This window comes from Schistocerca serialis, chromosome 11 (assembly GCF_023864345.2).
Source record: "Schistocerca serialis cubense isolate TAMUIC-IGC-003099 chromosome 11, iqSchSeri2.2, whole genome shotgun sequence".
Lineage (NCBI taxonomy): Eukaryota > Metazoa > Arthropoda > Insecta > Orthoptera > Acrididae > Schistocerca > Schistocerca serialis.
This window is the reverse complement of record NC_064648.1, coordinates 58,862,603-58,878,441: the sequence shown is the minus strand read 5'-3', so window position 1 is coordinate 58,878,441 and position 15,839 is coordinate 58,862,603. Positions and strand designations below refer to the sequence as shown.

At 40.9% G+C, this 15,839-nt stretch overlaps 1 protein-coding gene across 8 annotated transcripts in view; it reads left to right on the top strand.

Moving 5' to 3' along the window:
• The window catches only part of LOC126427019 (zinc finger protein 493-like), a 99,307-nt gene that overhangs the window by 14,125 nt on the left and 69,343 nt on the right, over nucleotides 1–15,839 (top strand). For 7 of the 8 annotated variants that reach the window (XM_050089182.1, XM_050089181.1, XM_050089175.1 and 4 more), the window contains 3 exons: nucleotides 2,894–2,956; nucleotides 12,535–12,627; nucleotides 13,553–13,633. In XM_050089182.1, the coding sequence (XP_049945139.1) occupies nucleotides 2,894–2,956; nucleotides 12,535–12,627; nucleotides 13,553–13,633 (237 nt within the window). The remainder of the gene's footprint in view (nucleotides 1–2,893; nucleotides 2,957–12,534; nucleotides 12,628–13,552; nucleotides 13,634–15,839) is intronic. The other variant, XM_050089180.1, reaches the window with a different exon arrangement.

The window sequence follows — 15,839 nt, the reverse complement described above, 5'->3', positions numbered from 1 at the left end:
CATATACCTCCACGGTGCAGTTGGTACTAATCACCAAGGGGTCGTCCACAAGTTGGGCACACCGCCCTTACATGGAAGCTGACGAACTTTTAATTCATAGATAAACTGTTGATTTTTCAATGAGGACAAACTGGGACAGTTGTGAGACCCCATGTTCCGCAGTGGATACCTGCAAACACACACCTCGTGGTGAGTGACAGTATGACACCTTTCCCCGTTACTTCCAGAAAAATAACCATACTCTGTTACCAACCAAACGTCCAGCAGGAAAAGGGGAAATTAAGTGGAAGGACTGGATGGATTGGGGCTCACATGGGTCTCCATTGTTTATTAAAATGTTTTTATTTAAGAAAAATAACTAAAGTCAGATACATTAGCAGGATTACAAACACCACTCTGAACTTTCAAATTTAAGACATTACACACCTTAGTTTAGTGACAATTTAAATAAGGCAATAGTTAATGACTAAAGCTGTGTCTGACACCAGTTCTTAGATTTTAGATTCAAAATTTCCACCTTCACAAACCGCAAATGAGAAAATGCTTCAACAAATGAACAAATAATTATCTGGAAACAGATGGCACTTTAAGACAACACAGAAGCATAACTCATCTCACAGGTTAAAACTGAATAGCTATACTGGAAGACAGAGCAATTTATAGCTGCCTCGGGACCCCTAGAAAAAGGAAATTCTTAAAATACACCTCCAAGTGCATCTAGATAATTTAATAAAGTAAACAGGTGCACTGATTTCTAGAGCTACCTTCAGGCAGACAGACAGAGCAAGTCTCTTGAAATCTTGCACCAGTGAGCAGTTAAGTAATTAACAAGAGAATGAGTGTGCACAGATCGATATAACTGGCTTCAGACACAGTGAAAATACTATTAAGGCATACTGAAGAAAATCCGTAAGTGATTCAGTATGTGAATGTGCATGCATAGCAGCTCAAGAACACCCTTTAAAAAGGAAAACGAGTAATTAGTAGTCAGAACCTACTTGTAGCAGTAAATAAATAACAGGTGAGAAAAGCTCACTTCGTGAAAACTTTAAAATAACAAACACTTGAAGAATTAAATCTGGTAAGCAGTAACTCGCCCTGAGACGGAATAAATTTCTTTCACTCTCCACCTCACAAATGGCCAGTGAACGAACACGAAAAACATTCAGAGCTCAGTAACAGGCTATGTTTTCACAAGTCTGGATGACATCTGAATGTGACGTGTGATTCACATAGAAATGATCAGCATGTGACCATTCTAACAGTGCTTGACAGTATGTACAGCAAAGGCACTCGACCCAACAAACCCCCAAAAATCAAAATGTACAAAATTTTAGTACAATTTTTGAATAGTGATTTACGTAACTTGAGTGAAGGCAGCCTATCGGTAGCTGGCAGTGGTGAATTCCCTGAGGCTGATATACAGAGGCAATGTTAACAGCCACAGCATGATAAGCATGCCCTGAGTCCAAGTCCAAAATAGCCAAGACCACACCAATGTACTGTCTTTCATTAACACCTGTACCTGCAATTATTAACCTGACAGAATTTTTGAAGGGCTATTAGTCACTCCATCCTGTCAATTGTGGCTGAATGGCAAATACTGTCGATGTACCCTGCATGGTTCTTATCGTGCCCCATGGCACCCCGAGCTCCAAGCCAAAGAAGTGACATCACCAGGTGCAGGATGGGAATTCAAAGAGGTAGCCCATCATGCCTCAGATAGTAATAATAATAAAATCATAATGATCATTATTTGTACTAGTATATTAGTATTATTGTAGGCAGTTAATTAATACAAAGATCAATTAATAAGATGTTGCTGTATTCTTTCTATCTTTTGCCCAGCATCTCTCTTCAAGGCATCTTCTTTGCGTACACCATTTTGCTTCATTATTTTGTCGATATACTCTTTCTGAAAGTTAAGTGGTCTACTTTGTTTCTATCTGTACGATGATTTCCAATAAAAAATTATTTTTTGGCTGCTAATTATCCAACATCCTCAACAGATCCCAATATCAGTTTAATGATTTTCTTCCTATGCTATCACTGTTTCATTTGTTCTCATTCCAGCACTTCCTTTGACATTATGGGTTTTTCAGTCTTGATATGCTGGTGTTGTTCCATAAATAATCTTTCCAGAACTTTGTCTTCTTTTGAGATCAGCAAGTAAAACCCATAGTTCAGATCCACAGAATAGGACTGGTGTAGCCTTTAGCCTGCTCTCTCTTTTTGTTCTGTTGGAAACGTGCTTGTCCCACCAAAAGGAATTCATGAAGTTAGAATAGTATTAAGTAGTGTGCCAACGTAGGGTGTGTGCGTTTAATAATTTTATCATAAATAAGCATTCAGTGCAACAAGGTTTTGATGTAACTGTTCTAGACATTTTATTATTCTGATCATAAAAGTAGTATGAGTGATGTGGCACTTGACAGTCCAGTTTCTGCTCCCCCACACAGTTGGTGTAAACTGTATTGTAATTTGATATGAACAATATTGATTTTATGAACAACATTGAAGTCATTGTTTCAGGTAGTAACTGTGTTATATTACTTCATTACACTACCATTATATGCATATGTAGATAATGAAGCTAGAAAATATGATTGAAAACAATAGCATTGGGAGAAGGCTGAAATGAAAGATCATAATGAATTTTCAAAGGCGTTGTCATTAATCAGTCTTACAATTTTTTGCTGCCTCCCATTGAAGTATACCATAGTGAAATCTTCACTCAGAATTTTGAACTCAAAAGAGAACACTTAACAGTAACTACTATTTAGTTATAAAGTAGTGTGATGGTTGAGGTTTATTTGTGTGATACATTTTATATAATATGGGAGGACTGTGACTGCTTAAAAGTACTTATTACAGTTTGTTATTTTTGCCACAGGCCCAAGATTATGCATGCAGCATGAATGTAAAAGAAGAGTTGGAGGAGGGTGTGAATAAAGAGGTAATTTTAGAATTTATATGACTACATGGAAGTAATCTTGTTGAGCTGTGGTGAAAATAGTGAGATGGTAATCAATTGTGTGTGTATTCACTTTAGCAGTCCTGTTTTTACTTTTGGGTAAAGATAACAAGGGTTACAGTATTACAGTATGCTCCAGGTTGGAAACGAGGAAACCGGTAAAATAGAATATTTTGTTACACTTTACCCATATGGATTTAAACATTATCTTTGAGCAGGTGAAGTAGTTTAGCTTGTGAGTTTGTAGAATTGCTTCTTTACATTATAAGTACAAATAAAAATTAAATGAGATAGCATTGATGGAGTTATATGAAAATTGGTACCAAGTCCCAAGACTCGAGCTATGATTTCCTGTTTTAATGAGTAGTTCCCTTAATGGTTCCGTGTATGTGAACTCCAGCATAGGATGTTTTTATTCGCCATGTGATACTGCTGTGACAGTTACAGAATCATTCAAGAAAAATCTACACAAAGTAGTGCAGAAAAAGTAGGTGATCCTAACCTACTGAGTAGAGACTAAGATGTCTGTGCATACATTGCAAGTGGTATGGACAGGCAGTCTTGTGAAGTACTTTAGAACAGTTTTCTGAAAGCTGTCGTAAGCTGCTAGTTTAACAGCCCGCACAAAATTGAAATAGTTGAAATACTGCAACTATAAACAGGCTTGTCCTTACAGATGGTATTAGTACAGAGAGGGGCTAGTGATCATGATGCCAGCACAGCAACAGTGGTAAATGAAACTTCCTGGCAGATTAAAACTGGGTGCCGGACTGAGACTTGAACTCGGGACCTTTGCCTTTCACGGGAAAGTACTCTACCATCTGAGCTACCCAAGCACGACTCACGCCCCATCCTCGCAGCTTTACTTCTGCAAGGTTCGCAGGAGAGCTTCTGTAAAGCTTGGAAAGTAGGAGATGAAGTACTGGCAGAAGTAAAGCTGTGAGGACAGGGTGTGAGTGGTGCTTGGGTAGTTCAGATAGTAGAGCACTTGCCCGCAAAAGGCAAAGGTCCTGAGTTCGAGTCTCGGTCCAGCACACAGTTTTAATTTGCCAGGAAGTTTTATATCAGTGCACACTCCGCTGCAGAGTGAAAATCTCTTTCTGGATGGTAAATGAAGTTAACGAATCCTTTAAGAGGGCTAGGTGAATAGATTTGCTAGAAAGAGTGGGTAAGTAGTTGTTAACATCTAATTTAAACAATGAGAATGTCATTTACTTCCAATATGGTATACATAGAGGAAGATGGACAAACACTAAATGGACTGTAAATCACATGCTGAATAAGTATGTGGTGAGTAACTGGGTTACAGACAGGAAAGACCCACTGTGGTTTAATGTTAGAATTCGGTAAACACTGAGGAGGCAGACTGTTGTACACTCAGTTCAAAAAAGTATGCACACTGGTGACAGCCAAGTGCTAATGGAAATTCTTCTGTCTGTAAAAAGATCTATGCGTGAAGCATACAACTACCACCATCATACATGAGCAACAGATTTTACAGAGAACGTGAGACATTTCTGGTCAAAGACTTCTATCCAGGCAGTCATTGACCAGTCTGGTGTGACTTTGGAGGAAAGCAGAAGGTGGTCACTAACCCCTCTCTGTATTTAGTTATCAAGTTTGTGCAGGAGGATCATACCAGCATATTGTTGTTTCACTGTCACACAGACTCCTGTATTAGGAACATGGTAATAGGATCCCTGGAATAGAGAAGCAACTGGAAGAGTTGAAAACATAATAGTTGCCATGTCCAAACAGAATCACAAATCATTTGTCCAGAGAGTACTCTACAGCATTTTCCTCATACTTAGCTTGCATTTATTGCAAATCTCTCACCTAGTGCAAAGACTCAGGCAGCTGGGAAAAAGTTCAGGTGGCTTCTGTATATAAGAGTGGTAAAAGAATGTACCTGCAAAATTACAGAACAATATCATAATGATTATTTGCTCCAGAGTTCCTGAACATATCCTCAGTTCAAATATAATTAATTTCTTTAAGACAGAAAAGTTTTTATCCACAAATCAGCATTGATTTTGTGCAATACTCATCTTGGTCTTCTATCAAATTATGTACTGTGAACCATGGATGATGGGCAACAGGCTAGATTCCACATTCCTATATTTCCAGAAAGCATTTGAACAGTGCACCACTACATACTGTAACTAGAGGTATGAGCGTACGGAATAGGTTCCCTGATATATGAATGGTGCAAAGACCTCTCAAGTAACAGAGGCCAGTACTTTGATCTCAACAGCAACTGTTTTTTCAGAGACAAGAGTATCATCAATAGTGCCACAGAGAATGGTGCCATATTTATATATGAAATGATCTGATGAGCAGCATTCTGTGCCTGTTTGCTAATGGCATTGTGTGTGCGGAAGGATCATCACTAAGTGACTACGAGGATACAAAATGACTTGGACAAACTTTTTATGTGGTGTGATGAATGGCAGATGCAGAAATATTCAAGTAACTGCAGATGAGTAGGAAAAACAATCCCATAATGTTGTATACAACATCAGTACTCTACAGATTGACAGTCTGGTCAATTAAATGTTTAGGTATAACATTGCAGGGGCCGGCCGGAATGGCTGAGCGGTTCTAGGCGCTACAGTCTGGAACCGTGCGACCACTACAGTTGCAGGTTCGAATCCTGCCTTGGGCATGGATGTGTGTGATGTCCTTGGGTTAGTTAGGTTTAAGTAGTTCTAAGTTCTAGGGGACTGATGACCTCAGAAGTTAAGTCCCATAGTGCTCAGAGCCATTTGAACCATAACATTGCAAAGTGATATGAAGTGGAACAAGCACATAAGGATGGTAGTAGGATGGGGAATGATCAACTTTTTTTGTATTTGGAAAACTGTGGTTCATTTGTAAGGGACACTACATATAGAACACCATAGAAGTGCCTAGTAGTAGTAATTGTTGTTGCTGTGGTAATAGATGCCATTCACGATGCACCGTTTGGTGGCTTGCACAGTTTTAATGCAAACGTACATGCACAGCAGCCAGAAAGAAGATAATCAAGCTGCAGATTCCATGTGAAATGCATTCTCAAGCTTTATAAGTTTGGAAAGCCCATTTGTAAGGCTAATAAGTTGTTAACTGGCGTATGTGACAGAGCCAAGGATCAGTCATCTGCTTGTGTCATGAAGAGAATACATGACAGAAAGGTAAACATAAATATAAACTAGAGTTAAAGTTGTCATCAGCCTGGAGGTTTTAAACACCAGAGTTCTGTACTACACACAGTCCTACTGACTACCATGTGCTGTTACCCGCTTTCCACATCTGAACTGATATACCCAACTAGTTACAAAGTTTTGTGGCGGTGTTCGTAGCGACAAACAATTCGCTGTAGAAACGGCTTACGAAGTCACCGCCACACTTTTAATAGTGGGCCGACCGGTCCGCTGGAACAGTGAACAGAAAGATGAAAACCCAAACACTCTGATTAAATAAAAGTCGGTACTTATCTTTATTGATGAAGATACAGAAACACAATAGTGAACTCCGTGTCTACAGAGATCTGTCTAGTTCGAGTCGGAGCGGCTAGGTCAGCGTCGGCTGACGACAAACAACAACTCTGCTGCGATGAACACACAACTGACTAGCAAGTACACAATTCGGTGGCGAGTATACAACTGAGTGGCGAATACAGAACTCCTAGCGCTCGCGACTCCAGCGCTTAAGAAGCCAGAAGCCAGCGGTGGCGCGCGCAGACTTGCGGCGATTTCCTGTCTCGCTGGCGCTGCTTATGCGGACGGCGTCCGGACTTTGATGCTGCCAACCTTTTGGCAGTGGGCTCGGGTGGCATTACTGGCTAGGATATAACACAAAGTACCTGCTGTTCAATGATCAAGGACCTTTGGATTTGTAGTGTCACAATTACCCACTGAGCCACCAAGTACTAGAAAAAGGCAGAAGCATTTAGCAGTAAATTCCAGAGCTATAATCCTTATAATTCCATATGGAATGCACTCCAAAAGTAGATGATGAACACACCAGTGGTCACATGACCATAAAGTGTAGTTAGCAGATTCAGTTACACAAAAAAACGGTGCTGAACTGACACCTTTCTGCCATCTGAATTGTTCATTTATGGAACAGTGGTTTGCACATGTATAGAAACAGACAAAGGTCATTCCAGTTTGTAAGAAAAGTCACAGGAAATACATGCAAAACTACAGACATACCTAGTTGGTGCAAAAATCTTCTTGAATGATTTTGTGATCCTGTATGATGGCTCTTGAAAAAAAATCAATTCATCTGCAAGAATGGAAATGGATCCCATAATTACTGGTCATGTGAAACTGTTTAGTCTGCTTCTCCACAGTGCTGCCACAATGTAGTCAGCCTGTAAAATGAGACCATAGTTCTGAAGCAGTATCTGTGGGAAAGCTAGCTAAGTTGATGTGCCTTTCAATGACTTAGTACTTCTGCTATGCAGTTAGTCATTACTTTATGCCTTAAATTATGTGAAAACAGTAAGATACATTAGAACTGAATGGTACAAATGGATAGGTGTGATGTACCTGTCATTACCACATTGTAAACTATACAAGTACCTTCTCTTGTGATGGTGTCCAACAGTCATAGCTACTCCACAAAACATATGGAATGAAAATGAATGTTTGCATAACTGCCTACTTATTTGTGACAAAAAGTATTTTAAGTATAGTTATACATGTTGGCAATGTAAGAATATTATTGAGTCTGAGAATCCTACTTTCACTACTGTTTGGGGGTTACCACCAATAGCATGCGCTTTCATTTATTGCAGAAGTTTCACCCATATTCATTCTTGCCCTTTGTCTCCCCTCCACTCTTCTGATGCTACCATCCCACAGGTGTGTCATCTGTCTCTTCAGTGTACATTCCATGGCTTGCTAAATATTTCAAGGGTTTCTGCTCAATGTTTCAGCCAGCTTTGGTCCAAGCGTATTTTGAACATGACAACTTTCTTGGAGGGCATTACATTCAGGAACTACAAATACATCAAGAATTTACTGTTAACATGTTGATGGTAGTATGGTCTTTACTTTGTATGCAGTCTGACTAGCGTGCATTCATCAGAGGACCTCAAACAACTGCCTAGCCTAAAAAACGCTTGCTTTGTGTAGTGCACCACTGACCCATCAAGTATTTCTACAATTCTCCACCTCATAATGCATTTCCGGCAGTCTGCAGTTTGGGCAGTCAGAGAATCAATGAAGCCTTTGGTTGAGACCCGCCACTCATGCCAAACCAAAGGACTTGAATCAATTCTGGGAATGCTGATACAAACTGTGTGTGCTGCATGCACTCATGTGTGACACAGGGGCTCTTCGCCATTTGTACTACCTCTGAATATAAACTGAAGGTGGCCTCAGAACCCAAACGATCATCATTGGCACCAACATCAGCCACAACTTGTAGACAGCCACACCCTGTGTGTTTCTTAGCCACAGGCAGGATATTTTCCACATCTCAGATGAGGCTCCATGGCAGACATATTCAGTACACATAGGATTCATTTCCAGTCCTGGATGCCATTTCCCTAAGGAGCTCCATAATGCGTTTGACGTTGGAAGTCCTGGTTAACTAGAAAACTTCTCTCCACTTGGGCCTGTCTGGACCCTGTTGAATGAACACCTGCCAGTCCACTCACAGGGTCAATGGGTGAGGCAGCCTCCACATCACTCTCTGCCTCAAACAGTGCTAATTGTTACGATCCATCCCTCACCATTTGGTGAGCGCAACTCAGCCACATTGGGTACACCACAAGGTGTCTTGACAACAGAGCCAGTGGGCAAAATAGGTGGCACCTCAGGCATCCTATGTGATGAGCCAGATTCTCGGCCCCCACTACAACAATAGGCAGCAGCCTGAATGCTGCTGAATATGGCAAAACGCATCTTCAGCTGTTGGTGAACTGAGACCAGCTCCTCCATCTGCACACAGTGTGCACACATTATATCCATTCCAGTACTACTATTCAAGAATTAACAGTAAAACACGCAGAGAAAGCCATATATGTAGCTTGCTATTGTTCTGATGTTTCACCAGTGGAGGCTAATGCATTATTGAACTGTGTAGCTTTTCATTCAAAAGAATTAAGATCTGTGCAACAGACCATGAATACACTTTAAAGTTACTAAAATATAGGATTGCACCTCTTTACTACAAAAGCATGGAAGGAATGTAATCATAAAACGAGAGAGAGATCGAGAGAGCGAGAGCGAGAGCGAGATACATATGAAGGGCTTATTTCAATAGTGGTACAAGTCCATTACCTCCACTTTTCTGCCTATAATGCTTCTGAAATTAACGATCCAAACTAAGAGAAAGAAAGGTTCGTGTCTAGCAAGAAGTCATATGCTTGAATATATTTGTGGTATCTCAACTGCAGATTTTTCAGCACTCATTTAACTTTAGGACTCTGTATCTCAAGATGAACAAAAATGGACTTGTACCACTATTGAAATAAGCCCTTCATGTGTAACTTGATTCTGAAACAACCCTGATTAAATCAGGGTATTGTTAGCAGTCAAATAATGTACAGGCTTCACCTTTGTTTCAAGTAACGGTAACCTAATGCATACATGCTAATTGATTTTGAGTGCTATGGGTGTTATTTCAGGCAGAATTTGGCTGCTCAATAAAGCTACATTCAAGGAGCAGGGATTGTTGACTAAAGAAGGTCATGTAAGTTAGCCCGAGGTAAAGTTACATATTTTTGGTTAAACATAAATGGAAGGAATCACTATCACTGCAAAATAAATTTTTATTCATATCTAATCTCAACATGTCAAATATGCTTGTGTTGTCTGTTCTTTTGGACATGTCCAAGGGGACAGACAGCATTTTGATCCTGCAGCCACAATGACTCAGGGACAAAGGAAGTAGAGACATTAGTTGTCTGTGGGCATTAATTTACATCAATGAGGTTGGTTGAAAATTTGTGCTGGACCAGGAATTGAACCCAAGTCTCATGTGGACTGGGCAGTTGCAGTGACGACTATGCCATCTGGACACAGTGGTCATCACATCTGCATGGTCTACTCTAGCATGCTTCCTGTCAGACCCAAATTCTGAACTTACTCACCACTGATGCAGTGCTGATGCTCATGATCCTCGTTACACATGGTGTCTCACTGGTTCCTGTAAGAGGTAGTGTGTTGTGCATCTACACTGAAAGGATCATTGGCTGACATCACCTTAATTATATATGTGGTGTCCATTCTTTCGGATATGTCGATGTATCGTCACATCCTGTTCGAACAATCTGAACATGTTTTCCTTACTGCAATCATTTGTCCAGCGTTGTGGACATGAATGTGTGATATCAGCATTCCATGTTTGTGATCATTTCTTGGTAAAAACAATTGTCACAATATGGTATAATTTTGCTTGCTGGGATCAACCCACAACAATGGGGACAAACATTCAGCCAGTGTGATATTCCTCCTCTCACTGTGCCATTATGGTCAACACTCACTCATTGTGCAGCTTCATCAATGCATCTGAAAGGGGCAACAGTGCATACTGGGAGCATTAAGTGATTGACTACCGATACCTTGTATTTCCTACTGGTTTGAATGAAATATGCTTACCTTTCAGTAGGTAATTATGCATCCCCTACTGTGCTCTGCTGGTGTCACATACTGCAGTTTGAGCCTCTGAGACAAGCAGTTGCTGGCCATTCAAAACAAACAAAAGACAACTCTGTAATAGACTGCACGAATCCATGCATTACAGTTTTGTAAATGTGAGATTACATCTCTGAAACTTACTCATTGTTGATACATAGGGACCCTACCATTTTCCAGAGAAAATGTAGTGGAGGTCACGAAACTAATGAAAGGTCTGATCTGAGTCTTAAACTCTGCTCAAAATTAGGTGATAGTAGTTCATCCGCAGCTTGACTCTATAAATTAAAAGATGTTCTCTTGCCTCACTTACAAATGTTCATTGCCTCTTCAGCCAACAGCCAAAAAGTGAGCCTAGGATGCCCTCTGAGCCCAACCAACAGATTTTGTTGTTGCACGCGAGCCTCAGTTCACAGCTGGCCAATAGAACTTACACCATATCTCATATGAGACAGTGGCAGATGCAGAAAAACCTCAAGGAGGGCTCACTAAAAATATCTTGAGCTACCTTTACTTTTACTGTAATAAAAGCTAATCAAGTCATATGGAAAGTGTAAGAAAGTTTTATTTAAACTGATTATACACATATACATGATATAAAAAAGTTAGAGTTGTGGTTCTGTACTTTAAATGATGAATTCTATGCACCTACTCTTCCTGACAAATTGGTTAATTACATTGTCAGCACGACAAGCAATGTCAGGGTGAGTGTCCAACAGAGCTAAGCCATTAAGTCGATCCTCCTTCACTGTTGACCTCAGCCATGTCTTTGTACACTGCAGTGTTGAGAAACTTCTTTCTACTGCAGCAATAGATTCAGGTAGACAAATATTTTGTACAGCGTGTGCAAAGTAGGATGGTCAGATATAGGATAGAGAGACAATGCTTGCATAACAAAAACACAATCATTAAGGGCATTTATGATCATTGCTTGTATTGAAGAGACTGTCCCATTAGTCTCTTTTTAATCACAAAGTGTGAGTCGTCTTCAAAATACAGTAGTTCGGTTAAGCACTGATTTAGTTTGTGTGCAAGATCATTAGCATCATGTTCCAGTAATTGTGATGGGAAAAGGATGTTGAATTTAAAATGATAAATATTTTCTTCAGCAAAACGCTCTCTCATGCCAGTCGTAACATGGTCCAGTGTTGGAATAAAAAGTTACTTTCTAATATGTCATAGCATCATTATTATGATCCCATTATGATGAACGTCGAATCTAATTTTGCTTTTGCCATTGCCCAATGCCCAAGATACGGTCTTGTAAGATTTTGCTGACTGGATATGTTATGCGCATGTCACTTAGTGTTAATAGATTGATAAGGTACTCCCCTTTTCTCCCCCTTCTCTCCCCCCCACCCTCTCTCCCCCCACCCTCTCTCCCCCCCCCCACCCTCTCTCCCCCCCACCCTCTCTCCCCCCCACCCTCTCTCCCCCCCACCCTCTCTCCCCCCCACCCTCTCTCCCCCCCACCCTCTCTCCCCCCCACCCTCTCTCCCCCCCACCCTCTCTCCCCCCCACCCTCTCTCCCCCCCACCCTCTCTCCCCCCCACCCTCTCTCCCCCCACCCTCTCTCCCCCCCACCCTCTCCCCCCCCACCCTCTCTCCCCCCACCCTCTCTCCCCCCCACCCTCTCTCCCTGCCCCTGCCCCCGCGCCCTGTCTCCCTGCCCCTGCCCCCGCGCCCCGTCTCCCTGCCCTGCCCCGTCTCCCTGCCCCGCCCCCGCGCCCCGACTCCCTGCCCCGCCCCAACTCCCTGCCCCGCCCCCGCCACCACGCCCCGTCTCCCTGCCCCGCCCCCATGCCCCGTCTCCCCGGCCCCGCCCCCGCCCCCACCACCCTGTCTCGCCCCCCTCTCTCCCCCTGTATGACAGTGCCATGTAGGAACAAGAGACAGATGCCCTGATACGTCACTTTCTTGGTTTTTCAGTTTCTTGAAGACCCATTAAAGGCTGGCGACCCTAGTGTTTGCGTAAAGCAAGACCCCGAACTGAAACACCGTGCTGCTGTATCTGAGCGTAATGTAAGTTTTCACACAAGCACTGTATTGTGCAGGAAGTGTAGTAAGAAACTCTAGTTATATGTGTTATTTGTAGGGTATTACCAATAGTACTTTAACAGCACTTGTAATAAGCATATCTTTATGAACCATTACTGTTGCATTAATTTTTTATTGTGATTCTATGTAATGAATGCCTTAAGTACATATTTGGTGTAAACGGAGCAAGGAAGACTTCCTCTTGGAAGTAATCGTTAATCTTGTTACATCTCTGTGTCACAGTGCTGTAACATATGTGGAACTATGACATGTGATGGGTGTATATTCTAGAGTTCCCACTCACTATTCACTGTAGTATTTACATCATTACTGAAATCCTGCTGTGGAATTCCTTATGATTTTCCTCCAGTACACATGACATAAATTTGCATTGTTCCCTAAAGAGCAGGCACTGAAATTACATGGTGATATGGCAAGAAGCTGTGTAAATAACATTAAATTTGGGTAATTTTGATGATAATGTGTGGAATGCCACATTCATTTGATTAATGACCAAAAATTCCTCTTGTTTATGGGTTTACTGTTGGAAGATTATTTGCATCTTTATATTATCTGAGTTTAATTTTGAAATGTTGCCACACATGTATATCAGATTTGTATATGGGAGTACAACCATCCAATAGAGTAGGCCATAGTGCCTCTGAAATCAGAGTGGATTATGTGACAGGAATAGAAAGTGAAAGTATGCCAAATAAGTACTACACAATGGCTGATAGCAAAATCAGGGGCAATAGAACTGATTTGGATGCATTCTGACACACTCTCTTCCCAATTGATAAGAATCTCTGCAAAGTTGGATGATACTAATGAGAAAAGAATATTGAGAGCTGTCATATACACACAGAAGATTGCAAGCAGTTATAATTCACAGATTGTGTTCTTCTTTCAGTCGGTTGAAGATCCATTGGGAATATCTTTGTCCACTGATTTTATCAAGGAGGATCCTGAATTAAATATAACTGAGAATACTGTAAGTATTTACATCTCTGATGTATTGCATGTATTCAAGTAGTAAGTCTTTTGTTAAGTGTGTAGAGTAAAAGATGCATTGCAGTGGAATTGTCACAGATTGTCAGTTCTCTGGAATTTGTTGCTGTTCGTAATTTTAGAGTATTCTTGTACTCCTGCACTTGACTTTCATATCACCTCTTACATTCTGACTGTTTTAAATAGAAGTGGAAGGGGATTAGTGGCTGGTATAATCCTGTTCTCAGTAGCCCTTGTTGTTATCAACTACATTGTATAATGGTTGTCTGTGATGATCGCGAAATTCACATTTAGATGAAGTGTAAGTTCTAATAGTGTAGGTGATTTGAGAAATATTCCTACTTTCAACAACTTCTGATAAATAGAATTAAAAAGAACACTGGCTGTTCTTATCTTTTGTGTGAATCATAGTTATTCTTGAGTATGCCCTAAAATTTTTTTGGGATTTGAAAAACAGAGATGAAATTTGTGGGTTCTAGATCAGCCCCGATATGTTGGCCACAACCTGTACATATTGTGGCAGCTTCTGTGGTACCTGTTGTATTACTTATAAAATTTTCATTAATAGAAAAACTCTTATAGCTTTTAGTGAATGATTGTGCATAGCTGAAGCCATGTATGGCCTCACCATTCGAGTCCTGGCAGATCTGAAGAAGAAAGATTGTTTTTTAAATATGCTTTATGACCTTGCTAAGGGAAGGAGAAGCTCACATTGATAAACACGTCACAAGAATGAAATTAGACAAATATTGGGGAACATTCAACACACATTTGCGAAGGTTAGGTACTGGCTCACTCTTGATCTGATTGTTCATAAACAAACTTTCTGAAGTTATAAAGGATTTTTCAGGCACTGAAATGTTAGCTTCTTCAGACACTGGAATGTGTGGTGATTATACAAGCATACAGGTCTAGGATCCAAACTATCATGCTAGGAACAGCTCAGAGAGTATATAAAGGAGTGTAGCTGATTCACAGCTAACAGGCCAAGACTTAAATGTCACAGGGACTCATGTTATGCCATTTTAAACAAATGAAAGGGATGCATTGGCATCACAAGTAGACAGGACAGTAAGTGAAACAGTAGTAGTGTTGTTCCACAAGAAGGGTTTTACAGAAATGAGAATGCTGCACATAGTAGTCAGGGATGTGCATATGAGGAGTTTGGCTAAAACAGTGATCTGTAGGGTGTCCTAGGGCATAGCTGTAGTTGTCAAAGTGGCTGGATTGTAGTTGGTGACCACTTACCATGAAAATAGAAAAGGCCATACTGCCCTTCATATGCAAGCCAAGAGATCACAGGTCAAACAAGATGTCTCCATGGCACCAGGGCCAGAGGTTCAGGGATAGTGTCCACTGCATGGAGTGCTGCTCCCATAGCAAGTGTGGAGAACAGTGTGTTGCTGATTGTGTGGTCTGGAATACCATGTCATGTGGTTGGCACTGAAATCACTGATGTTGTACCCCACTTGTTACTTTGAAAATACGTAACTTAAACAGTGGTAGACACCTGAGAGTTCTACGAATATGATGTGTGACCATAACAGTGATGCTGAGTAGTACATGCAGCTGTACAGTAACTATCTTAGCTCTGTCAGCTAGAGTGGACATGCAACCTTTGTGGTCTTAGGAGCATAAAATGCTAGAGCTTAATAATGATGCAGAAAAATAGGGCTGACCATTTTGATACTGGCACATGGCCAGCAAGATTCTGTAGTAATTGTGGAATTGGGAATTTTATTAGGTAATTGCATGAGAAGCTAGAGCAAGTTAGCAAGATAGCAAATTAATACTTTGTTGGAGAAGCAGTTCAGTGCCAGGCTGCTACATCTGTTACTGGTAGGTTCAAACAACACACAAGTGTAACGGAGATCCTTCAGAAACTCAAATGAGAATTCCCAGAGGGAAGGTGATGTTCTTTCTAGAAACACTATTGAGAAAATTTAGAGAACTGCCATTTGAAGCTGACTGGTGAACGATTTTGTTGTTTCCAACATACACAGCACATAAGGACTATGAAGGTGAAATTTGAGAAGTCAGGGCTGATTGAGAGACACATATACAGTCATTTTCACTCATATTTGTGAGTGTAATGAGAACGGAAATCACCAGCAGGGTTATGGGGTACCCTTTGCGATGTGCCATTAAGTGGATAGCGGAGTATAGATGTATGTGGAAATTCTAGGTAA